This window comes from Dromiciops gliroides, chromosome 2 (genome assembly GCF_019393635.1).
Source record: "Dromiciops gliroides isolate mDroGli1 chromosome 2, mDroGli1.pri, whole genome shotgun sequence".
Taxonomy (NCBI): Eukaryota; Metazoa; Chordata; class Mammalia; order Microbiotheria; family Microbiotheriidae; genus Dromiciops; species Dromiciops gliroides.
Window position 1 is genome coordinate 551,523,841 of NC_057862.1, and position 25,114 is coordinate 551,548,954.

The 25,114-nt window shown below is 40.1% G+C and overlaps 1 protein-coding gene across 1 annotated transcript in view; it reads left to right on the forward strand.

The window, feature by feature from the left end:
• The window catches only part of ABHD12 (abhydrolase domain containing 12, lysophospholipase), a 155,084-nt gene that overhangs the window by 103,807 nt on the left and 26,163 nt on the right, over positions 1-25,114 (forward strand). The window contains 3 exon segments of the mRNA XM_043984474.1: positions 2,147-2,252; positions 10,086-10,205; positions 24,287-24,317. Of these exon segments, the coding sequence (XP_043840409.1) occupies positions 2,147-2,252; positions 10,086-10,205; positions 24,287-24,317 (257 nt within the window).

Below are 25,114 nucleotides of genomic sequence, written 5' to 3' on the forward strand. Positions count from 1 at the left end.
AAGAACAAATATAAGAAAAATATAACATGCTCGGTTTTAGTGATGTTGCTTTTGCGGTGCCCATGGAATTCTTCAGGTGAAGAGGTAGTGTAGGCAGTTGAATCTATAGGGCTGAAGTTCAGGAAAGAGATCAGGGCTGGATTTACAGAGTCAGAAAACAGTGTAGTGCAATGTCATAAGGGCTGAACTCAAATCCTGGCTCTTCTGCTTACTACCTCTGTGCCTTTAGACAACTCATTTCACATTTCTGGGTTTTACTTGCCTCTTTTATAAAGATTTGAGGAGGGAAGCTAGGTGGCGCAGTGGATAGAGCACTGGCCCTGGAGTCAGGAGTACCTGAGTTCAAATCCAGCCTCAGACACTTAACACTTACTAGCTGTGTGACCCTGGGCAAGTCACTTAACCCCAATTGCCTCACCCCCCCTCCCAAAAAAAAAAAAGATTTGAGGAAACATTTACACAGGCAAAACACAATGTTTGAGATGTGCCTAAAAAGTAATTTAGAAGTACATCATTAGCAGGTTTTCAGACAGTATGACTACAACAGTAGTGAATCATTATCTTCTAAAAAGTAGTTAGTTAATAAAAGGTAATATTATCACAATTCTATTAAATATATGAAAAAACCCACCAAAATGTTATTTAGAGGGGGCAGGTAGGTGGCGCAGTGGATAAAGCACTGGCTCTGGATTCAGGAGGACCTGAGTTCAAATGCGGCCTCAGATACTTGACACTTACTAGCTGTGTGACCCTGGGCAAGTCACTTAACCCTCATTGCCCCCTCCCCCCCCAAAACCCCCCCACCCATTATTTAGAGAAGAACAAATTACAATCTTAAATAACAATTCTCTTGTTTCTCAATAGAATACAGGCATTACTGTAGTTATTAATTATATTACACTTCCTCTGCCAATCTGTCAATGGTATTTTGGCCCTTATTTCAGCCTTGATAGTACAGACTCATTACCCACATCCCATACTCTAAGAACCCCCATAATGAATACATCATAGTATACAATAAAACCTTCTCGAATCAGATGCTGGCTATTTAACTTTTGGCTGCCTCAGAGGTGATATATTGCATGTTTTAAGGTAGTACAGTAACAGCCATGACCACGGCTCTCCTAGTCTTTCTATCTAAAAAGCACCACTTCCTGCTGAAGCGCCTCTTCCAGGTATGTAACTGTCTGACAAAAGCAGGAAACATGAAGCCAGGAGAAGAGAGCCTGGTGTGAACTGTTTCAGGGAAATCAGATCAGTTAAAAAATTTGACAACCATTTATTCAGCTCCTACTGTGTGTCAGGTTCTGTGAATACAAAGACAGAGGAAGTCCCTGTCCTCAAGGAACTTATCAGACCTGGGCAAAGGCCATTGGATTCACAGGGACCCTAGAGCGGTTTCAGTCAAGTGGTGAGGGCAAAAACCCAATTAGAAAGGCTGGAAAGATGTCTGATGAAAAGTAAAGATTAGGAAACTGAGACTTAGAGGGGTTAAATGAACTATCTGGTGTAGAGAAGTTTTTCAACGAGTTTAGCTTTGAAGTAGAGGAGCGAGATGAGACAGTAGCAGAATTGGGGATAGAAGGTAAAGAAAGGAAGGCTTTCTTAGGACTGGAGAGATATAGGAGCTTCATGGCATTACTTTGGCTTTATTGCCTTCTCTAAGTGCACATCCTTGTATGTTTTTAAATTGTGCACTAAACTATCTATAACCATCTCACTGTAATTCATTCTGCTGTAGCGTTCTCTGCTTGAAAATCCAGTTTGTGTTTGGAGGCTTAGGGGACTGCCCTAGAGTACTGTGGTTAATTAAAGTTATAAGCATGATTTGAAAGGTAAGCTAAGTGATTCAGTGGATAGAGTGCCAGGAAGACTCATCTTCTGGGGTTCAAATCTGGTCTCAGAAACTAGCTGTGTGTGTCCCTGGACAAGTCACTTAACCCTGTTTGCTTCAGTTTCCTCATCTGTAAAATGAGCTGGAGAAGGAAATGATAAACGACTGCAGTATCTTTGCCAAGAAAACTCCCAGTGGGGTCATGAAGAGTTGGGCAAGACTGAACTGACACAATAAAATGATTCCAAAGTCTTACCTTGTACTTTTATATAGCCATTAAACCCTAATGTAATCTTTTCTTTAATCCAACAGTGAGGGTTCCCTATTTTATTGACTTGAAAAAGCCACAGGAACAAGGCTTAAATCACACCTATAATTACTACCTCCAGCCAGAAGAAGGGGTAACTATTGGAGTCTGGTAAGTATAAAATTCTGTTTCTGCAATGTTTGAGTTGTTAAACCTTTTCTGCAAGAGTATTCTCTTTGGGGCAGCTGGGTGGTGCAGTGGATAAAGCACCAACCCTGGATTCAGGAGGACCTGAGTTCAAATGCAGCTTCACACACTTGACTTACTAGCTGTGTAACCCTGGGCAAGTCACTTAACCCCAGTGGCCTCACACAAAAAAAAAAGTAATGTATATAAAACCACTGATAAACTTCAAAGTTCTATATAAATGTTAGGTGTTAATCAGATCAGCTAAATGAGGCCGTTGTAGCGTGTGACCTCTGAGGTTCCTTCCAGCTTTAAATCTGTGATCCTGTGATGATCTTCTGCATGACCTGCATACCCTGTATAATGGACCTCCACCCTGATCCTGCACATGAATGAACCAGTGTCATTGTTTGTCCTTATTAAAATTATTTTAATGTCCCTATACAGTTCAAGCACAATCTCATCTCTAGATGTCAGCGTAATGTACACAGAATCTTGAGAAAGTTGGCATGAAAGGATGTACTAGTCACCTGGGACCTCAGTATAATTATGCTCCAATCTATTTGAAATGAAATGAAAGGAGGGGCAGCTAGGTGGCGAAATGGATAAAGCACTGGCCCTGGATTCAGGAGGACCTGAGTTCAAATCCTGCCTCAGCCACTTGACACTTACTAGCTGTGTGACCCTGGGCAAGTCACTTAACCCCAATTACTCTGCCAAAAAAAAAAAAAAGAAATTAAATTAAAGGAGTCAGAACTGCCACCATTGTCAGAACTGCTGCTCAGTTGTTGGAATCTAAGCCTTTCCTTTGAAACACACACACACACACACACACACACACACACTCTGTCTCTGTCTCTGTCTCTGTCTCTGTCTCTGTCTCTGTCTCTGTCTCTGTCTCTGTCTCTGTCTCTGTCTCTGTCTCTGTCTCTGTCTCTGTCTCTGTCTCTGTCTCTGTCTCTGTCTCTCTTCCCCCCTGACCCCAACTAGAAATCTCGCTGGCAGCACAAATCCTTCATGTATAAATCTTTCCCCAAAAAAGGTCCTACACTGTTTCCATCCAGGTCTGAGGGGAAGTGGCAGCAGAGATGTGGCTCACTTGCCCCAAGCTGCCTCCTTTCTCTCCTTCAGGGTCCAAGTCTGTTTCAGCTGGGTTAGGTTGCCTGCCCTGTGGGTACGGCTTGTTTTGCACTTGGTAATATGGCTAACTCCCTCTCTACAGATGTTGCTTCCCAGCTACCAATTTCTACTACCCCAATCCATTCTTCACACTGCTGCTGCCAGACAAATATATCCACTGCATAGACCTGGTTGTATTAATGTGCTCACAAATCTCCAGTGGCTTTCTACTGCCTTCTGAGAAAAATTCAGGTTTCTTTGCTTGGCATGCGTGGCCTTCCATCATCTTGATGTCCCTTTGTCTTTCTCACCTTAGCTTCTATTATTTACTGTCAAGCTCCATGCTTTCCTATCAGTGTCTTTGTTTACACTGTCCCTTCTATGTAGGTGTCCTGCTTTCCTTGAGCTTGTCAAATTCCTACTAGCCCATCTCAAATGCCTGTCCCTCCCACTTGTTAATGGGAGACAGTCCTTGAACCTCACATGGACTTTGCTTGTACCTTCCTAATATGCATGTTATTTATTAGTATATATGTTGTATACCTGATCTTAGACACTAAATCTAAACCCCTCATTTTACCTATGAGGAAATTGAGGCTGAGAGGTTAGTGTCCTCTAGTTATCCTTGATATATGAAGGCAGGGAGTCGGTCTTAACTAAACTTTGTATTTCTCCTGCAGAGCCTAGCATAATGTTCTACACATAATATATGCTTAATTAATATCATTATTGAATTTAAATACCTGAAATGGCTAAGATTTTGTGGTCTTGTTGTATCTTAGGAAAAATAATTGCTGATGGTTTACATTCAAAATGAGTGGAGAAAGAACAAATCAAAGGCAAGCACTGATGCTGGAGTTGCAGAAAATAATGACCGAATCCCTATCATTAATCTTCCAATAAAGGCTTGTTTTTTTCCTAGTGAAGAGAGTTTTTGAACTTGTCTTCATTATATGTAGGAACTAGTAGTGTCCTTAGAGATTATCTAGCCTGACCTTATTTTATACATGAGAAGATGGGACAACACAGGTGGACTTGAAAAACATGATGACCTGTCATCACTCAGATGTTAGTGACCAGGTTTAGAAGCTACATATTGGGCTGATTAGCCATAGTCTGACACTGTGCCTTGCCCCAGACATAGGGATGTTATTTTGGTCCCCTTTGAGAAAGAAGGGTAATAACCAACCAACCAAGAGGGCATGTATCTAATGAGACTAGTGAGGAATAAGGACAATAAAAAGGAATCAGAGATAAGATTTGCAGCATGAGATGGATGGTAAAAGGATGGTAAGCAACAGATAGAAGACTGAATTGTTTAGGTCTTAATGATTGCTGGGGTTTTTTTGTTTTTGTTTTTTGTCAAGGAGGAATCATATTTGAACTAGAAGGAACAGAAGAAAAATGGGTAATAGGGAATTAACCTTATAGAAAGAAAGAGAAAACCTAAGTGCCACTGATAAATATAAGGCACCACAGAGGGCATATATCATCCTGAGTTTTGGAAGAGAATGGTTTCTGTAAACTCTCTGCTGACTTCTTGGCATAATTCTAGAATAGGCCATTAAATAGAGGGTTTGTTGTTATTCAGTCGTTTTCAGCTGTCTGACTCTTCGTGGCCTCATTTGGGGTTTTCTCAGGAAAGATCCTGGAGTGGTTGGCCATTTCCTTCTCTAGCTTTTTTTTTTTTTTACAAATGAAAAAACTGAGACAAATGGTTAAGTGACTTGCCTAAGGTCTCACTGCTTCTAAGTGTCTAAAGCCAGATTTGTACTCAGGAGGAGGAATCTTCTGGATTCCAGGTTGTATGAAATTTATTTTGATTTGGGCTGAGATTAAAAAGCCTTAGGCCCTCAGGGGTTTTTTCCGTGTAAGAGGGGCTGATGCCCCTCTCCCTCCTTCAGCTGAGCCAAAAAAAGCCCTGTGGGCTTTATGGGATGCCAGGTCAGACGGCTGGGGGAAAAAGCCCCAGCTCCCTACACCCTGGGGGGAGCTGCGATCCCAGGCTTGTCCTGTCAGGCCCTAGAATAGCCTATGCAGAGGTCCCAGGTGTGCAGCAGGGGACACAGCCCCTCGAGCCCCACTGGGCACAGCCCTAGTGTGGCCCTGTGGATTAGCGTGGCGTGTGCAAGGTGGGGGGGCAAGGTTTGAGGGGAGAGAAGGAACATATATACAGGGAAGAAGACATTGAAGGGGAGGCCGGAAGATTAAGAGAAGGGGGGGTTGGGGGGGTGGCAAGCTGAGTGGTGCAGTGGATGGAGCGCCGCCAGCCCTGGAGTGAGGAGGACCTGAGTTCGGGTCTGGCCTCGGATACTTGGAGCATGCTGGCTGTGTGACCTTGGGCAAGTTGCTTAACCCCAATTGCCTTACTAAAAAAAAAAAAAGAAGGGGGTGGGGCGGTCAGTACAGAGGAGGCGGAGAAAAAGCTATGCTGGGAGAACACAGGTGGACGCCAGAGGACTAAGAGAACTCAAGGAGAAGTAGGTCTGAGAGAGAGAAACGCAGGGGTTCAGCATGGCAGTACAGAGAGGAAAGTTAGATAGTAAGGGGGGTTGACAAAGTAAAAGGTGCTTGGAGTTAGAAGAAAGGAGCGGAGAATTAAGAGGCTTCTTAATCTTTTTCTTATCAATTTGGGAGCAGTGTGGAGAAATTTTTAAAGGGCGCATATTAAATTATAGCAGTCAGCCAGCCAGTCAAAAGTCCCCAGATTAGTCCCTCCTAGTCAGTTAAAATATTCTCACATTTGAATGGCGACCAGGGAAGGACTTATGGCCCAAATTATAATTTTTCTAAACTTAAAATTTTTCATATACTTATGATTTTTATAAGTACCATTATATAATTTTTTCAGATTATATTAGGATTAGTTAAATTAATTTTTTTTTACACAAGGTCCAGCATCTCAGGTGCCACCTAAGCCCAAATGGAGAGTCAGTGAACACCTTAAAAAAAGGAAATGACAGTCACAAGAATTAACATGGATTCATCAAAAATAGGTAGTGGTAATTGTACTATAAAAAAATGAGGGAGATGGTTTCTGAAAAATCTGGAAAGACTTGAATGAACTGATGTCAAGTTAAATGAGTAGAACCAGGAGAACACTTTGTGCAAAAACAGCAATACTGCAAAGTCACACATGTTTGAAAGGCTTAGGAACTCTGATCAGAGTAATTTATTCCAGCCAACTCTTGATGAAACATGTTACCAACCTCTTGATAAAAGGGTAAATACTCAAAGTGAAAATTTTCTTTTTTGGACATGGCCAATGGGGAAATTTGTTTCACTCAACTATATGTGTTTATAATAGGGTTTTGTTTTTCTTCCTCAGTTGGGGATAGGGGAGGGCTGGGAAGGAGAGAAAGCAGATTTTTGATGATTAAAAAAAATTAGGGGCAGCTAGGTGGCGCAGTGGATAGAGTACTGGCCCTGGAGTCAGGAGTACCTGAGTTCAAATCCGGCCTCAGACACTTAACACTTACTAGCTCTGTGACCCTGGGCAAGTCACTTAACCCCAATTGCCTCACTTAAAAAAAAAATTAAATTTGATTTTAATAAATTTGTTGAACATGAAAAGGAAAGAAATAATAGTGAACTGAGGCAAAATGAAGGGAGTCCAGAAATAGTAGAACACTTTATACAGTAACAACACTGTAGGGACAAATAACTGTAGGAGACTTAATAACAGTGATCGGTATAATGACTAACTAAAACTCCAGAGGACTGATCATGTTACTTACTTCCTGACAGAAAGGTGATAGACTCAGGATACAGAATGAGGCATGTATGGTTTTGTTGGATGTGGTGATTGCAGGAATTTGTTTTGTTTGTCCAGGCATATGAAGGGAAAGAGGAAGGTAGGAGAGAGGGGAAATAGAATTTTTTTTTAATTAGGTAAGTGGGGAGAAGAAAAGATTAGGTCATAGCAGAGTGAACTCATTTTCTTTTGTGGCAAGGTATATTAGACAGGTGGATAGGGGAATGTTTAGTTTATCAGGATTTTAACAAAATGTCTGACCAACTGTTTCATGCAATTTTTGTGGGTCAGATGGGAAGATGTGTGGTTTAGTCATATCCAGTTCTTCTTGACCTCATGGACCACTTCCATGGGGGTTTCTTGACAAGAATACAGGAGTGGTTTGACATTGCCTTCTCCAGCTCATTTTACAGATGAGGAAATTGAGGCCAACAGGGTTAAGTGACTTGCTAGGGTTACGCTGCTAGTGAGTGTCTGAGGCCACAATTGAACTCAAGAAGTTGAGCCCTCTTGACTCCATACCTGGCATTCTATCCACTTTGCCACATAGTGCCAAACAGAGGTTAAGTGACTTTCCCAGAGTCACACAGCCAGATTTGAATTCAGGTTTTCCTGACTTCAGGTCCAGCATTATCCACTGAGTCATCTAGCTACCTCAGATGACATGGGTATATAATGGTAAAGTTAAGTGAATTTTTAATTACTCAGATAACCAGACCCCCAAAGGATAATTTGACATCAGCTTAGAAGGAAGATTCTAGTGGTATACAGTGAAGTTCTGTTTTTGCCTCTGTGCTTTTTCAATTTTTTTTTAATCAGTGACTTGAATAAAGGCATAGATAACATGCTTATCAGATTTATAGATAACACAGAGCTGTGAAGGATAACTAACATACTGGACCATCAGTTAGCCAGCAAACATTTAAGTGCCTACTATGTGCCAGACACTATGCTAAGCACTGGAGATACAGAAAAAAGACAGTTCCTAGCTTTGAGGAGAAGAGACAGCAAGCAAACAACTATGTACAAACAGATATATAGAGGATAAATAGGAAATAAAAAGAGGGAAGACACTAGAAAAAAGAGGGGTTAGGAAAGGCTTTCTGTAGAAAATGAGCTTTTAATGGGGACTTAAAGGAAGTCAATAGGCAAAGATGAGGACATGAAGAGATGTGTTCCAGGCATGGGGGACAGCCAGAGGAAAGGCCCAGAGCAAGAGAGATGGAGCATATTGTTCATGGAACAGCCAGGGTCACTGGATAGAAGAAAATAAGGCCGGGGCAGCTAGGTGGCGCAGTGGATAAAGCACCTGCCCTGGATTATTCAGGAGGACCTAAGTTCAAATTCGGCTTCAGACCCTTGACACTTACTAGCTGTGTGACCCTGGGCAAGTCACTTAACCCCCATTGCCCTACCAAAAAAAAAAACAAAACAAAACAAAAAAAAGAAGAAGAAAATAGGGCAGGGAATTAGGTGGGAGAAAACTGGAAAGGTATAAGGGGGGCTTAATTATGAAGAGATTATAATGCCAAAAAGAGGATTTCATATTTCATCCTGGAAGTAATAGGGAAGCCAGTTAAGTTCATTGAGTAGAGGGGTGTAGCATAGTTGAACCTGCACATTTGGAAAATCATCTTGGCATCTGAATGGAGGATGAATTGAAATGAGGAGAAACTTGTGGCAGGAAAACCCACCAACAGGCTGTTGTGGTGGTCCAAGCATGAGTTGATGAAGGCCCACACAAGGATGATGGCAGTATCAAAGGAGAGAAGGGGAGGCATATTCAAAAGATTCTGTAAAGGTGAAATGAGCAGGCTTTGACAAAAGATTGGATGTGGGAGGTGAGAGATAGTGAGGGTTGATACCTAGGTTCAGAGAGCTCAAGGGACTGGGAAGATGTGACCTTTGTGTCACAAGAAACAACCAATTTGTGGAATTCAGAAAAGTAGAGGAAGACTTTTTCTTTTTTTTTTTTTTTTTAGCAAGGCAATTGGGGTTAAGTGACTTGCCCAGGGTCACACAGCTAGTAAGTGTTGAGTGTCTGAGGCCGGATTTGAACTCAAGTACTCCTGACTCCAGGGCCGGTGCTCTTTCCACTGCGCCACCTAGCTGCTCCGAGGAAGACTTTTATGAACTGCTGCAGTATGAGGCAGAATTAAGAGAATAATACACATGACTACAATAATATAAACAAAAAATGCCACTGAAAAAAGACAACTAAAATCATTTTATGACACAACTTGGGTTGAAACGAAAAAGAAATTATGTTGTTGGGTTTTTAAAAAAGCATCACTTAAGCTTTTAAAAAGGCTACGATACCCTAGGTCATCACAGCCTTCTTTACTGAAATGAGTGAATTGCTTAAAATAACCAGTTGGAAACCCCATGTGGATGCATGATTCTCAAAAAGAAAGGAACCTAATAGATTGACAGACACATGGCACTCTCTCTCTGAAGGGATCTTATCCCTTATATACCACAGGACCAACCATTACTATATTCAGAATGTTAATAAATCAAGTATTGGTAAGGAGGGAAGGGAGTGCTTAGATTTGAGGGTAATATAACTTCACTTAAAAACTATGATTTAGGGGGCAGCTAGATGGCACATTGGATAAAGCACCAGCCCTGGATTCAAGAGGACCCGAGTTCAAATCCAGATTCAGATACTTGACACATACTAGCTGTGTGACTGGGCAAATTACTTAACCCTCATTGCCCCACAAAAACAAAAACAAAAAACTATGAGTTAGAGGATCTTTTCTTACTAATTCAGATTGGCCTTTTCCAAGATAGTCCAAATTTTTGCAGAGCTGCACTGTGTTTATTACATCCTTTATGGCATTTGAGCTTTGAATTAATGCTGTGAAACGAAATGAAGTTAAAATTTTTAGGGGATGAAGGAATATGTAATTACTGCTTATTGTCTTTGGTCCTATTTTTAGGCACACGGTCCCTGCAGTCTTATGGAAGAACGCTCAAGGAAAGGACCAAGTATGGTATGAGGATACTTTGGGTTCTAATCATCCTGTCATTCTTTATTTACATGGAAATGCAGGCACTAGGTAAGGATGAAATGAATGAGGTTTTTTTTTTTAATACTACTGAATATTTATTTAATCAAAATCACCACTCCCTTCAACATTTTATTTTTATTTATAGTTTTGAGTTCAAATTTTATCCCTACTTCCCTTCTTCCCTTCCCCCTTCCCTAAGGTGGTAAGCAGTCAGATATGGGTTATGCATGTTCAATTATGTAAAATATTACCATAGTAAGTCATTTTGTACAAGAAAACTTAATAAAAGAAAAAAAAATGAAAGAAAGTGGAAAATAGCATGCTAAATGAATCAGTTATAAACATACACCATTTACCACCACCTCTTTTTTTGGTTGATTGCCTTAAATTTGATGTAGTGGGAGATTGCTGGTTCCAGTGAGAGTTACGTTTGCTGTAAGTCCCGCTATTTAAAAGGGGGAGAGAGATAAGTTCACCTCCACAGAGGTTTCAGGAAAGGAAACCAGTGAGGTCTGAAAGATGATGAGAAGTGGGACCTATATTAAAGAAACACCTGAAGTAGTTTTGTATTTCAATCCAGTATTGAGGAGGTGGCTGGGAAGGGAAATGAAAGAAAAATGCAAATGCAGGGAATCAAGGATAGATAATACATAAAGAAAAAGCCAAGGCTTGGGGGAATTATGAAAGAGGGTTTAGAGTCCACTCAGATTGTTGTACTTGGTTTCAAGATGAGCAGTTAAAATGTACGAGCCAGTATTGAAAGTGCACATTGTATATTATTGGAATTGGAATGCCCAAATTGGCTTTGAACACTTATTTTCTTGTGCATATCCTTAAAGGAAGTGGTGTGATGTAGTGCAAAGAAGGAGGGAAATTAGTAAGGTACCTGTGTGCCAGGTATTGTGCAAAATGCCTTATGAGTATTATCTCATTCAATCCTCATAACAACCCTGGAAACGTAAATGGAAAGAATTTAGGATTTGGAATTGGCAGATCTGGGTTTGCACCCAAGCGCTACCTACACCCGATTAACTTTATGACCTTGGGAAAAGTCATTTCTCCTCAGGCCTCAGTTTTCCTCCATTTATAAGTAAGGGGGATGGACCAAGTACCCTCCCAGGAGGTCTTTTCCAGTTCAAGATCTATGATGATTTGATCTGGGACTTACAAGTTTCAGCTGAATTATTTTAAGCAAAATGAAGCAACTATAACTGTGTAATGTAAATTGGCCTAAGAGTCCATTTTGTTTATTGTTATTTTTAGATAAAGTTTATTTTATATAATGGTGTGAATCTATGGTTACTTTAAATATGATCTGGATAACTTAGCACTGCTACTATAGGTCAGTTTTTTCACAAGAAACAAATTATGGGCTAAACAAGGAACGAGTAGTTAATAAATGACTCTGGCACTCAAAAGCGCTGTGTGTGGTGTTGCACAATATGAAGCCAGTTAGGCATGGGGATTGAGGGCTGGGGTGCGGGGGGGAGACTGTCAAAGAACAATTGTAAGGGACCTTTCTGTAGGAGGGAAGTGGGGCACAGTAGGTGTCTTATCTATCGTTGGATGCCTATAGAGTTTAGCATTTCAGAAGAACCACAGAAAACATGCAACCCTTGTGAACGTGAGAATGATTTTTTAAAGCCAAGAAGATGGAATGCTGCTTCCCCTTCTGAGTCATGGATGGACTTCCCAATTTGTTCTCTTTGGGCAGGTCTGGGCTTGCTCTTCCTCTTGTTGAGGGAATGCAGAGTTAAAAATGTTTTTGCTGCATCTTCTGTATTCAAGGAGATGCATAGTTTACTCGAGAGAAACTTATGTCACAGTCAGTGTTTATTAAGCACTTCTATGAGACAGGAACTATGCTAACCACTGGGGATACAAAGAAAAAGCAAAAATAGTCCCTTCCTCCAGCTGATTTCTTATTGAATCGGGAGAAACATGGACATAAATGACTACATTGAGAAAATACAGAGTACATCATGTTGAGAATCCATAGTAAAGGAGTTGCTTCAACGCTGAGAGAGAAAGACTACTTAGGTTTATGAAGATGAGAATAGTAGCTTTATTATTTTTTTCCTGCTCCCTAACTCGGACTGAAAGAACAGGAAGAAAGAGCTAGGTTCTTTTTGCAAGTGGTGCAACTTCAACATTGTCTCATTCTTAGACTTTTTACTGTTTTTTCTCTCCCCCCCACCCCACTAATTGCTCACCCTCACCCCTCCTTGTCTACAGATATACTAGCTCTCCAACTATCTTTAAACCGTCTCTCAGTCCTGCTTCTAGATAACAGCCTCTGTTTCATTTCACAATCAGATTTCTCAAACGATTAGTCTATACTTCTTCCCTATTGTCCTCTCACACACATCCCTTGCCAACCTAAGCTTCAACTTCTCCATTGTATCGAAACTAATTGTATTGGCCTCATCATTATAAATCATAGTCCTTAATTTATTCAACTTCTTTGCCCCTTGGTATGCAGATTGCACTCCAGGGGATCAGTGGAACACAGCTAGTAAGTTCCCCACAACTAGTAAGTGTCCAAAGCTGGGTTTGAACTCAGTTCCTTCTGACTCCAGGGCCACTGCACCACCTAGCTGCCCCTAAATTCTACTTTTAAATGACTCCCAAATCTGTTGTCTCTAGTCTCACATTTCCAGTTGCCTATTAAGTCTCTCTACTGGCATGTCTTCCCATTATTTCATGCAGTATAATACCATAAATATTTATTAAGCACCTACTATGTTCCAGATGCTGTGCTATGCTCTTGGGGTACAAATAAGAAAAAGAAAGACAGTCTCTGCCCTCAAGGACGTATATAGTCTAATGGGGAAAGACAACCCCCGCAAAAGGTGAAAAGAGAGGCAGGAGGGCCAACAAAGGATATGAAATCCCATGGAATCGAATCCAAGCAGACCTGCTGGTAGAAAATGGAGAGTTACTTACCTGGAAAAGTTCTGAAACTTCTGAGAACTCTATAAAAGAAGCCTTTGCAGGGGAGTTTATTGCTCCTCCCTCCAGGACTCCAATCAGAGAGGATTCAGTCTCTCCTCTCTTCTCTGTTTTTTAGCTTCATCTCCTCTCATATTTCTTTGAATGGTACCATATTATTCTCAGCTACCTAGGCTCTGACCTTGGTATAATCGATGATTCTTTTTCCACTCTTAGGAACCAAGCAAGATACTGATTTTTTTTTTCCTTCAAGATGGCTATCATGGTGCTGGGCTGCTATATCTTTTTTTTTTCTTCTTTGCAGGGCAATTGGGGTTAAGTGACTTGCCCAGGGTCACACAGCCAGTAAGTGTCAAGTGTTTGAGACCGGATTTAAACTCAGGTCCTCCTGAATCCAGGGCCAGTGCTCTATCCACTGTGCTACCTCACTGCCCCCTGCTATATCTTTTTTAATGTTTACTGACACCTTTTTTTTTCTCCCTGGATTTTACCTTATGTCAAAGAAGTACAACTGAGTAAAACAAATCTACACATTGGTCATGAAACTAAGTTTTTAAGTCATCCTTTAACCCTTGAGTGACTCCCTTTTACTCAAAGGACAAAGTCTACACACTTTCACCTGGCACTGGAAGCTCTCCAAAATGAGCCCAACTTACTTTCCCACCATTATGCCCCAGTGTTTTGCTACACAAAACCTCCATCACCATCCTAAATCGTCATCTCTCACACAGACCTTTTGCTTCCCCCGTGTTTATCCTTGTACACATGCAGTTCCATCTGGCTGGAATGCCCTCAGCCTCTCACTCAAACCCTAGCCCTTTTTCAACCCAGGTCTCCAATTTTACCACACTTTGACTGTTCATTTGCATACTAACTAGGGGGGTATTTTTTCTAGTGTTGTCTTGAATAAATAGTTATTATACAATCTTGCATTGTTTTAACTTTTCCTGTGTCCTTTTGCCTTAACCACCAGATTATTAAATAAGTTCTTTGATGGCAGAGACCCTCCCCATTATGCCTGCTAAAGTAGCCTATAGCACAGTCAGTATTTAGTAAATAATTGCTTAATTTTCAACTGATGGCTGAACCCCCAGTATCCTATGGGGAGGGAATACATGCTCTATGTTGCATATAGTAGGTGCTCATAGTTTTATGATGAACATTATCACAACAATCTAGAGAAAGAGTTGCTGTTATGATCCAGCCCATTTTATAGATGGGAAAATTAAGGAAGATAGAGGTTAAGGGTCACACAGCTTGTAATAGGGGTTGGGAAACATTTCTTGTAAAAGATGGAATTTCAGATGAGACTTAAAGGAAGCCAGGGAAGAGAGTCGGCGGAGTCGAGGAGGAAGAGGGACAGCCAGTAAAGATGCCCAGAGTTATGGGTCACATAGTTAATGTCTGAGGCCATACTTGAACTCAGTGGTTCTTGACTCCAGGTCTGTCTGTCTCTCTTTACTGTGCCACCTAGCTGCCTTGCTACATTTGAGCCTCACTCTAGCAAAACGAGGTAGTTAAAGTAGGATAGATATTATTATTATCAAACCTATTTTAATGGATTAGGAAACTGGCACCCAGATGGGTCGTGACTTGTTTAAGTGTGCCTTATATTTGGATAAGTTACAGAGCCTCTCTGTCCCTCAATTTCTTCATCTGTAAAATGAGGGAGTTGGTCTTGATGGTCCCTGAGGGTTCCTTTCATGTCTAAATCTATGATCCTATTACTAAGGTAAGTGGCATAATTGCAACCCTTATACAACTTTTATAAAAAGGAAGCCACCATATGAAATAATAATAATGTCTGGTTTTTTTATACAGCACTTTAAGGCTTCCAAAGTGCTTTATGTACATTTGATCCTCTCAGGAACCTTTTAAAGTAGGTGCTTTTTTTTTATAGATGAGGAAACTGAGTCTCGAAGAGGTTAAGTGACTTTGATTTGGCGAAGGTCAGAGAGCTAATAAGTGTCTGAGGTAGTCTGCCTGCCCCCAATCCATCCAGCAATCTTTCCACTATGCCATGTTGCCTCCAAAGTGGAAGTAGCATTGCAGTGGAAGGAAAAAGGACAAGTTTAGACCCAACTTTCACTTTCATTTTTCAGTACCCTCCTAATAATATACCCTAGGGTTGAATGCTTGTTTAATATGCAGATGTGTTGTTGAAAAATTATTGTAGAATTAACAGTATCTTTACCTTACCCCTTAATTCTAAGTGCCTCCTCTCTGTTGATTATTTCCCATTTATCTGTATGTGGTTTATTTCTACATAGTGTTGTTGCATTATTGTCCTCTCTAAAATGAATCTCCTTTTTGCTTTTCTTTACATCACACACCCCTTAGCACAGAACCTAACACTTAGTAGGTGCTTATAAAACATTTATTGGATTTACTTTTCTACTGTAAAAATTCCTGTGTGATGAATCTTAATAAAGTGAAGAGTTCTGATTATATCTGTAATAAATTTTGGGGGAGTGGAGGGGTGCTTTATCCACTGTGCCACCTAGCTGTTCCTCTAATAATCTTTAGAGGGGCAGCTAGGTAGCACAGTGTATAAAGCACGGGCCCTGGAGTCAGGAGGACCTGATTTCAAATCCCATTTCAGACACTTGACACTTACTGGCTGTGTGACCCTGGGCAAGTCACCTAACCCCAATTGCCTCACCAAAACAAACAAACAAAGTCATTTATATATCGATTATATATTTTGATTCAGGAGTCTAGCTTTTTTCTTATTGCCCTTTGCCTCGAACCAACAACATTATTCCTACTCCTGTTAGGGGCTGCTCTGAAACTGTGAACAGTAAGTATTCTGGCTGATAGCAGTTCCAACTGTCTCTCTTATTAATCTTACTATTTTATAGGACTTCATAAGAGTCTGTTGGGTTTTTTTTCTTCTTCCATTGTGTATAATGAGCTTTACTATTCTTTCTTCTTTTGGTAAATTAGTCTTGAGTTTTCATTCAGTCATGTAAAACATGCCAATCAGCCGTCTCTTCTATTCCTGGTGAAAATTCTCTTATTCCTTAGGTAAAACTTAGTTTTTGTCTTGTAAAATTGTAGGGAGAGGACAGTAGGAGTCATTCCCCTCATAGGGACACATAAGTGAACTAGCAAAAAGAACCTGAGGACGTGGGCAGAATTAGGTCAATTGAGTCAAAAAAGACACACTACTTTTCCTTGGGCTCATCTCTGTTTGAAAATAAGCTGAAAGCAGAGAGCATTCCTTAGACTAAACAGAATAGCTCTGTGAGAGGCCCAGCAAGGGTACTGAGGAACCAAACTTGGAAGATGTGCCCATCTCCTGTTAGCTATTAAAAAACTGGATATAATGAAGACAGGAATGATGGTGTGCCTACCTACCACAAAGGCCAGATGATTCCTTAAGAAAATGGGACTAGAGGCTGACTTGGAACAAGCAATGAAAATAACAGGGTTCATCTGGCCAGGGGTAACTGGTATATATTAGCTAGTCTTCAACAACTTAAGTTATCTTAATGTAAGATGTAATGTGGGTCTGCCAAACTCTTACTGGATTTAGAATTGAGCAAGAGGCCTGGGTTCAAATCTCAACTCTGCTACTTGTTATCTAGGACAAATCATTTTTAGTATTCTGGGCCTGTTTTCTCATCAATGAAATGAGTTGACCTGAATGGTTCTTTGAGTCCATTCCTGTTTTTATTTCTGTGGCCTATAACTTTTCTGAGTTTCAGCTTCTTTATCTCTGATGCAAAGTTTAGACTAAATGATTTCTTCTAGTTTTAAATTCAGCGGCCTATAAACCTCTGAATCGATCCTCCCCCACTTTGTACAACTGAGTCATTCAGTAAAACACTGATTAAGCATCTACTATATTCCAGGAACTTTACTAAACACTGAGGTTACAAAATGAAGCAAAGACAATCTGTACCATCAAGGAGCTAACAATCTAATGGGGGAAGCAACCAGCAAACAAACTATATAGACAGGATAAATAGGAAATCATTGAAAGAGGGAAGGCAGTAGAATTAAGAGTTATTAGGAAAGGTTCCTGTAGAAGATGGCATTTTAGCTGGGCCTTGGAGAAACCAGGGGAGCCAAGAGGCAGAGATGAGGGGAGAGAGAGGATTCCAGGCACGGAGGACAGCCAGAAAAAAATGCCTGGGGTCGAGAGATGGAGTATCTTGTTCATGGCCAGTGGATCAAAGAGTATGTTTTGGGGAGTAAGGTATAAGTAGACTGGAAAGGTTGGAGGAGAGCAGGCCCAGAGGGCTTGCCAAACAGCATTTGGGTTATTTGGCGCCCTGAGGTGACACAGAACAAAATGGAGTTTATTGATTAAGGGGATGAAAAGAGAGAGAGAATAATGTGTACGTTACCTTATTTCACTGGATGTGTAGCCAAACAGTACTTTGTGTAAACCTTGAAGCTCTATAGATATTTTGGAGGAGTAACTGTTGACTGCTATTGGATTTTGATTCTTGATAAATATCTAGAACTGGAAGTGACCTTAGAGACAATCGAGTCCTAAACTCGTTTTGCTTGTTGTTTGTTGTGTCCAACTCCTCATGACCTCATTTGGGAATTTCTGGCAGAAGATACTGGAGGTGCTTTGCCATTTCCTTCTCTAGCTCATTTTATCAGTTGAGGAAACCGAGGCAAACTGAGTTAAACGACTTGCCTAGAGTCACACAGCTAGTAAATGTCTGAGGTTGGATTTGAACTCATGAAAATGAGTCTTTTTATTCCAAGCTCAGTGCTTTATATCCACCTTGACACCAAGCCTGCCCTCAGCCTCACTGAACAGATAAAGAAACTTAGTCCAGAAGAGGGGAAGTGACAGTTACCCTAAGCAAGAACAAATCAACACATCAGCCTTATCTGACCATTATACATCACGTTGCTCCTGTATTCCACCACCTCTCTAAAAAAGAGGTGAGATTCATGCTCCATAGGTCCCTCTAGAGCAACTTCTAAACTAGCACCATACGGGGTCAAGTAACTGAATGTGGGGTCACACAAACATTGGCAACAGTAAAAGGTTATGTATACCTATTGATATACCTTTATACCTGGTATCATGTAAAAATTTCTCAGCAAAAAGGATTATAAGTGGAGAGAAGTCTAGAGTCATCATTAATCTCCAATGTTTGTTTCTTTGTTTTTCCCTTGTTTTCCTAGGAAAGTTCCTCTTTTTGAAAAGCTTCTGTCCGTTGTATTGAGGCTAAAAACTAAGTGGTTGTGAGTTTGCCCAAACTGGGACCAAGACAGCAAAGAGATTAGACATCCTCAGAAACCAAGCATCGGGGTGAGGTGGTTGGAATGCAGTATTCCTAACTCCCTGCTGAAGTGATGAAATATGAATAAATTATAATAATAACTAGCATTTATATATCATTTTATAGTTCACAAAGTGCTTTACAAATATTATCTCACTATCCTAACAAACTCTAGGTTAGGTGCTGTTACTATCTTCATTTTACAAATAGGAAAACTAAGGTTAAAGAAAGATGAATTTACTTGCCTGGGGTCACACGATAAGTGTTTGAGGCTAATTTTGAACTCAGGTCTTCCTGATCCCTCTCCAGTGCTCCGTCCCTTTTGCCACCTTGCTGGTGGTGAGGGAAACAATATAAAGTTTGAAATAGAGGGAACGGAGTACTGATATGCTTTTTAAAAAATAAAGTTTTATTGACATTTTGCTTTTACAGATTACTTCTATTTCCTGAGAGGTCTCTTATGTCAAAATAGTTAAATAAAACTAATAATACGTTCACTTCATCTGAAACTGCTTACAACATTTCATACCTATAGTACCCCCCCCACCTATTTAAAAAAAAATAACAGAAAGCTTTTTCTCACTGCCCCAATCCCATTGAAAATTAAAGTAAAAATAAAATTTTTTGGTAATAAATAGCCTTAATTAAATCAAATTCCCTCATTGTATACAGGAATATGTCTTGCTCTGCACCCTAAAATCCATCACTTCTTTTTAAATGAATACAAAGCATGTGTCATCGTTGGTCCTTGAGAATTATGTATGGTCATTCTATTGATCATTTTTCTTACATATTTCAAAGTTATTTTGTTTTTACAGTGTCATTATTGTATAAATTCTTCTCCTGGTTTTGCTCATTTCATTCTCCATTAATTTATAGAAATCCTTGAGATTGTATGCTTCTACTTCATTCTGCATCAGTTCATACAAAGTCCCTTCCTTCACAAGGGATTCTGCCATATATAGATGGGGTGCTTGGCTCCTGTCTTCCTTGGTCAGCCATACAAATACTGGAGTGTTTGCTATTTGCTGCACAGTGTTGGTTGCCCTTTGTTTCCAAGGCAGCTCTGGTTTGCTTTCCCATGGCGAGTTTCACCGTCTGTGGTAGGACCCCGGACATCTAATATTCAGGAATGACTTGCAACATGTTATTCAAATGGACCCAATTGCCTCCATACCCACAAGACTAAAAGGCAGGGCATGGAAAGGTTTCTTTTGTGTTCAGGCCATTTTTTTCTACTTGTCATTCACATCCTTTCCAGTTACTACTCTATTTTTACCTATCAGGGGTTGTTGCAGTAGGCAGTAGACTCAGTTAACTAAGTACCAGTCCTTCAACTTGAGATTGAATTTGAGGAAGGGAGAGGAGGAAAGCAAGAGGAATTCATGAATGAGGGCAGAAGTGTTCTGTATACATTGTTCCCAGAAATAAGACCTTTTGCTATATGAACACTGAATTTTGAGATCAGAAGACTTGGGTTTTAGAGAAGGGAAGAAGACAAACATTTGATATGTTGAGAAACGAATTCTTTTTTTTTTTCTTTTTTTTTGCTGGGCAATGAGGGTTAAGTGACTTGCCCAGGGTCACATAGCTAGTAAGTGTCAAGTGTCTGAGACCGGATTTGAACTCAGGTCCCCCTGAATCCAGGGCCAGTGTTTTATCCACTGCGCCACCTAGCTGCCCCCTGAGAAAGGAATTCTTAACTCAGGTATGGATTGGCCTTCATGGTCTCTGAGTTTCTGCATAACTCTGAAATTCTGTGATTCCTTCAGTGATGCTAACTCCTGGCTGTCAGGAGAGTAGTGTATATAAGATATAGTGTAAATCTTATTTTCATTGATAAGGTTGTCATTTACTAGATTGAGAAGAGCTGGAAAACTCCAGGAATATCAGAGTAGCAAAAGCTATCATGATGTTTTCACATACTGAAAACAGGCCTTGTTAGTGCCTCAGGAACTTGGGAACTATGAAGGAAATTGAGCTAGAAGGATGTTGTGATCTTTAAATGAGAGTCATGCATTCGTGGGGAGGAGGCGGGGTTTAGAGATGTTAGTGAACAACATTTGATTGTTTCATTTACAATTCCAGTGATCCACCAGGATAAAGTATAAATGCTGTCCATCTTCACCAATGGTGATTCCCATTGATCAAAGTACCCAAGTATTCAGAGAATCAAGGGTAAAAGAAAAGAACAGAGAAGGAAAATCATCACTAAAAAGAACTGCTATAATCCAGAAATGTTTATAGCAGATCTTTTTTTGTAGTGGCAAAGAATTGGATACTGAGGGAGTAGCTATCATTTGGGGAATCGCTAAAACAATTTATGGTATGAAGATGTGATTGAATACTGTTGTGCTCTAAGAAGTGATGGAAGGAATGATTTCAGAGAAACTTGGGCAGACTTATATGAACTGATACAAAAGTAAAGTGAGCAGATCCATGGTAACAACTTACACAGAATTATCAACAATACTATAAAGACAACTTTGAAAGACTTAAGAATTCTGATCAATACAATGACCAAATAAAATTCTAGAGAAGTCATGATAATGGTAAAGAACTCAGAATGCAATTTGAAAAAAAAAATTGTCTATATTTTTTTGGATGTGGCCAATTTGGGAATTGGTTTTGTTTAACTGTATGTGTTTGTAACAGGTTCTTTTTTCCTCAGTGGTGGTGGAGAGGGAAAGGAGAGCATTGGGAGGGAGCAAATTCAGACCTTAAGATAAAATAAGATTTAATTTTTTGAAAATAATCTGGAAAAAAAAGATGTATTTTAGGAGAAATCATAGGAAAAAGATGGCAAATACAGTCAGTGTTCTTCCAAGTTACTATGTCTTGCGACAATTGACCAGGACATATTACAAAACTAAAAGGTCATCGGACTAAACAGTCTGTGTTCATAATTCAGGCTGTAATACCCTAGAAAGAATTAGGGGAAACAAAAAAGTACATGTTCTCCTGACAACTACTGTACCTTCAGGAGAAGGGCAGTATAGTGTGATAGAGCATTGTGCTTAGAATACAGAACACCTGAGTTCCAGTCCCACCACAGACACTTAATAGCTGCATGACCCCAAACAAATCACCTAATTCCTTCTCAGCCTCAGTTTCTAAATTTGTAAAATGGGGATTTTGTCATTCAGTTGGTTTAGCTGTATCTAACTGTGACTCCATTTGGAGTTCTCTTGGAAAAGATACTGGAGTAGTTTGCCATTTCCTTCTCCAGCTCATTTTACAGATGAGGAAACTGAGACGAACAGGATTTAAGGGACTTGCCCAGGGTCACACAGCTAGTAAGCGTCAAGTGTCTGAGGCCAGATTTGAACTCAGGTACTCCTGAATCCGGGGTGGGTGCTTTATCCACTGTACCACCTAGCTGCCCCCTTTGCAAACTTTTAAGTGCCATATATATGTGAGTTTTTCTCATGAGCTTTTTGGAAACCAGTCTTAGGATATAAGTGGTGTTTTAGATCACTCAACACAATACTTATAGAAAATGAAATGGTTGTTGATTGAAATGGAACTTTGCAAAAATAGTTTTCCTAGTCCTTAGACCTACCTGATCTCTTCCTTGTTGAAATATATGCTTTAACTATGATATTTGTGCTATTTTTTTTTTAAAGAAGAAAAACAAAAGTGTCCACCCTAGCCTTCCCTGGCATTCTTTTTTTTTTTAAATTAATAAAGTATTTTTTTTCCGTTACATGTAAAGATAGTTCTCAACTTTTGTTTATACAAGCTTTACAATTTCAGATTTTTCTCCCTCCCTCCCCCCTCCCCTAGACAGCAGGTAATCTGATACAGGTTATATATATATATATATATATATATATATATACATACATATACACACACACACATACATAATAACATTAAACATATTTCTGCATTAGTCATGTTATAAGAGAAAAAATCAGAGCAATGATGAAAACCTCAAAATAGAAAAAACAGCATCAAAAACAAAAGAAATAGTATGGTTCATTCAGCATCTATACTCCGCAGTTCTTTTTTTTTTTTTCCTTGGATTTGGAGATCCTCTTCTATCATGAGTTCCCTGGAACTCTTCTGTGCCATTGCATTGGTGAGAAGAATATAGTCCATCACAGTAGATCAGCACTCAATGTTGATGATACTGTGCAGAACCTGCCATTCTTTTTTAATTGGGGATGGGAAACAAACTATTTTTGGTTGGTTTGCTCCTTTTGAGTGAGTGAATTTTTAAAACAAACAAACAAACAAGCCAACAACAACAACAACAACAAAAACCCTGCAGTCCTCTGAGGCCATTTTTGTTTCTTTGTTTGTTTTGGTAAGGCAATTGGGGTTAGGTGACTTGCCCAGGATCACACAGCTAGTAAGTTGTCAAGTGTCTGAGGCCAGATTTGAAGTCAGGTTCTCCTGACTCTGGGGCTGGTACTCTATCCACTGAGCCACCTAGCTGCCCCACCCCCTCCCCCGAGGCCATTTTTGACAATATGCTGTGCTAAGTCCTTCTCATAACTTTTTGCATGTTTCTTTCCTGAAACTGGAGTTTGCTAAAGCAGTAGCATGTAGATGTGGATGCTATTGCTGCGGCTGCACCCCTAAACAAGCCGGCCAGTCTGGCGTTAGCTGAAGAGGCAGGTGCCATCTAGTCCCCAAGGCTTCTTAAATGAGCCCCAAACACCATTTTTGTAAAAGCTTTCTCGTGATCTGAAAAAGTAGTCTGCCATTTTCTGATAGGTTAAGAGTGGGCAATGAGCCTGCTGGATTTTTCTTTGGGAATTGATCTCGACTTTGAAGTCCTTCTGGGAAGTTGTCAGACTGCTTTCTGCCATGTGTGCGTTTGAAGTCTCTGCAGTTGCCTCAGTTATTAAATACAAACTTTGGTTCTTTCAGTGTACAGTATGACTGTTCACATTGCAGTGTTGACTCAGACTTGGCCCAAATAGGGTAGAGAACTTGAAGGTGTGAACTTTACCAGTAAACTGGCCTGTTTGCCTGACAGGGAGGCTTTAGTCCCATGGGCCCTGGGCCAGATGGAGGGGCAAGAGAGTGTCCTCTGTCTGCTGGATCTACAGTATGCTTCAGAAGTGCCCAGGGGAGATCTCTTAACTCTTGAGTTGCTACACCTGTGTATGCTTTTTGGCCAGAAACAGTGAGGATACCCCCTTACTTTTGAGGTGCTTTCAAACTTACTTTCAACATGGAAGGGTCCTATATGTAGAGTAAGGGAACCCTGTGTCAAAGTTCTGTGGCCTTAGAGCCTTACTGAGGGCTCCTGAAGACCTCTGTGGCTTCCATTTTTTTAATGGACTTGACAAAAGCATTTTAACGTATGAAGAACAGAAAAGGAAGATTGGATTATGAAACTGAATTTCTGTTACATGCAGTTTTCTTTTTTTTTTTTTAATGAGGCAATTGGGGTTAAGTGACTTGCCCAGGGTCACACAGCTAGTAAGTGTTAAGTGTCTGAGACCTGATTTGAACTCAGGTACTCCTGACTCCAGGGCCCATGCTTTATCTACTGCGCCACCTAGCTGCCCATGCAGTTTTCTTTTAAAGTGTATGTTGAATACAATTGAAAGAAAATAGTTTGTGGATAGACCTCAGGCCCTGGAATCAGGAGGATCTGAGTTCAAATCTCCTCAGAAACTTACTAGTTGTGTGACCTAAGTCACCTAACCCTGCTTGCCTCCAAAAAAAAAAGAGTTTCCTGTGAGTTTCCCTCTAGTAGAGTATCACTGAATTATGGATAATGGTTAAAGTTCTTCCATCAACATGTCTTGGATAGCACCTAGCAGAATGTATGTAACATTGTTGGTCCCTAATAAGTGCTTATTAGATTGTATTATATTGATGATTGTACCCAAATGCTTTGTGAAGATGATACTAATGTGCTGCATCACTTTCTTGTTTCTCTCTATCAAATTCTTCTAGAGGAGGAGACCATCGAGTGGCACTGTACAAGGTAAGACATTTTCTTTCCCATTTGTTCATTTGAAAAGGTGGGAGGGAACAGGATGGATCCAGTGATAATATTTGTGAGAGTTAGCCAGTGCTGGGAATATCTGTTGTCAAGTTTCTCTGCCCTTCTCAATAAGGGAATGTTAGGCAACTGTATGAACAAGCTGATGTCTCTTTTGTCCATACAAAAAACACTTTTTACAGGAGCTTTCCAGTGACATTTTTCAGAATTCTGAATTGTTTCTCTCATGCTTGTGTAAAACACTGGCAAGATACATGAAGTACTATTTGACCTTGAGTTTTAAAAATGTTGTACTAAATACACTCCCAATAAAGGCATCAACCCAAACTTTTGTAGTGGTAGTAACGAGACGCAGCTGGTATAATGGATATAGGGCTGGCCTTGGAGTCAGGAAGACCTGTGTTTCAGGTTTTACTTTTTACATCTATCAGTTACGTGACCATGGGTAGGTCAGTGATCAAGGCAGCTCTATACAAATGTAAATTACAGGAGAGATGGATGTATCACTGGAGGGAGTTTCCACACCTGGATTTCTCCATGTTGATGAAATCACAGGTCTACTGATATAATAATAATAATAAGAAGAAGAATCTCAAGAATTACAAATATGCTTTACTGCTTACCTAAACTTAAAACAATAATGCTTATTAGCTGTTTAAGTTCCTTGCCTAACAGGATGAGAGGTATACAATAGGAACTTCCAACAATTTTATTGAAAGGCATTCTCTATCATTGTAATTTTTTGCCAAAGTATATGAGAAGTTGGAAAAACTCAATTT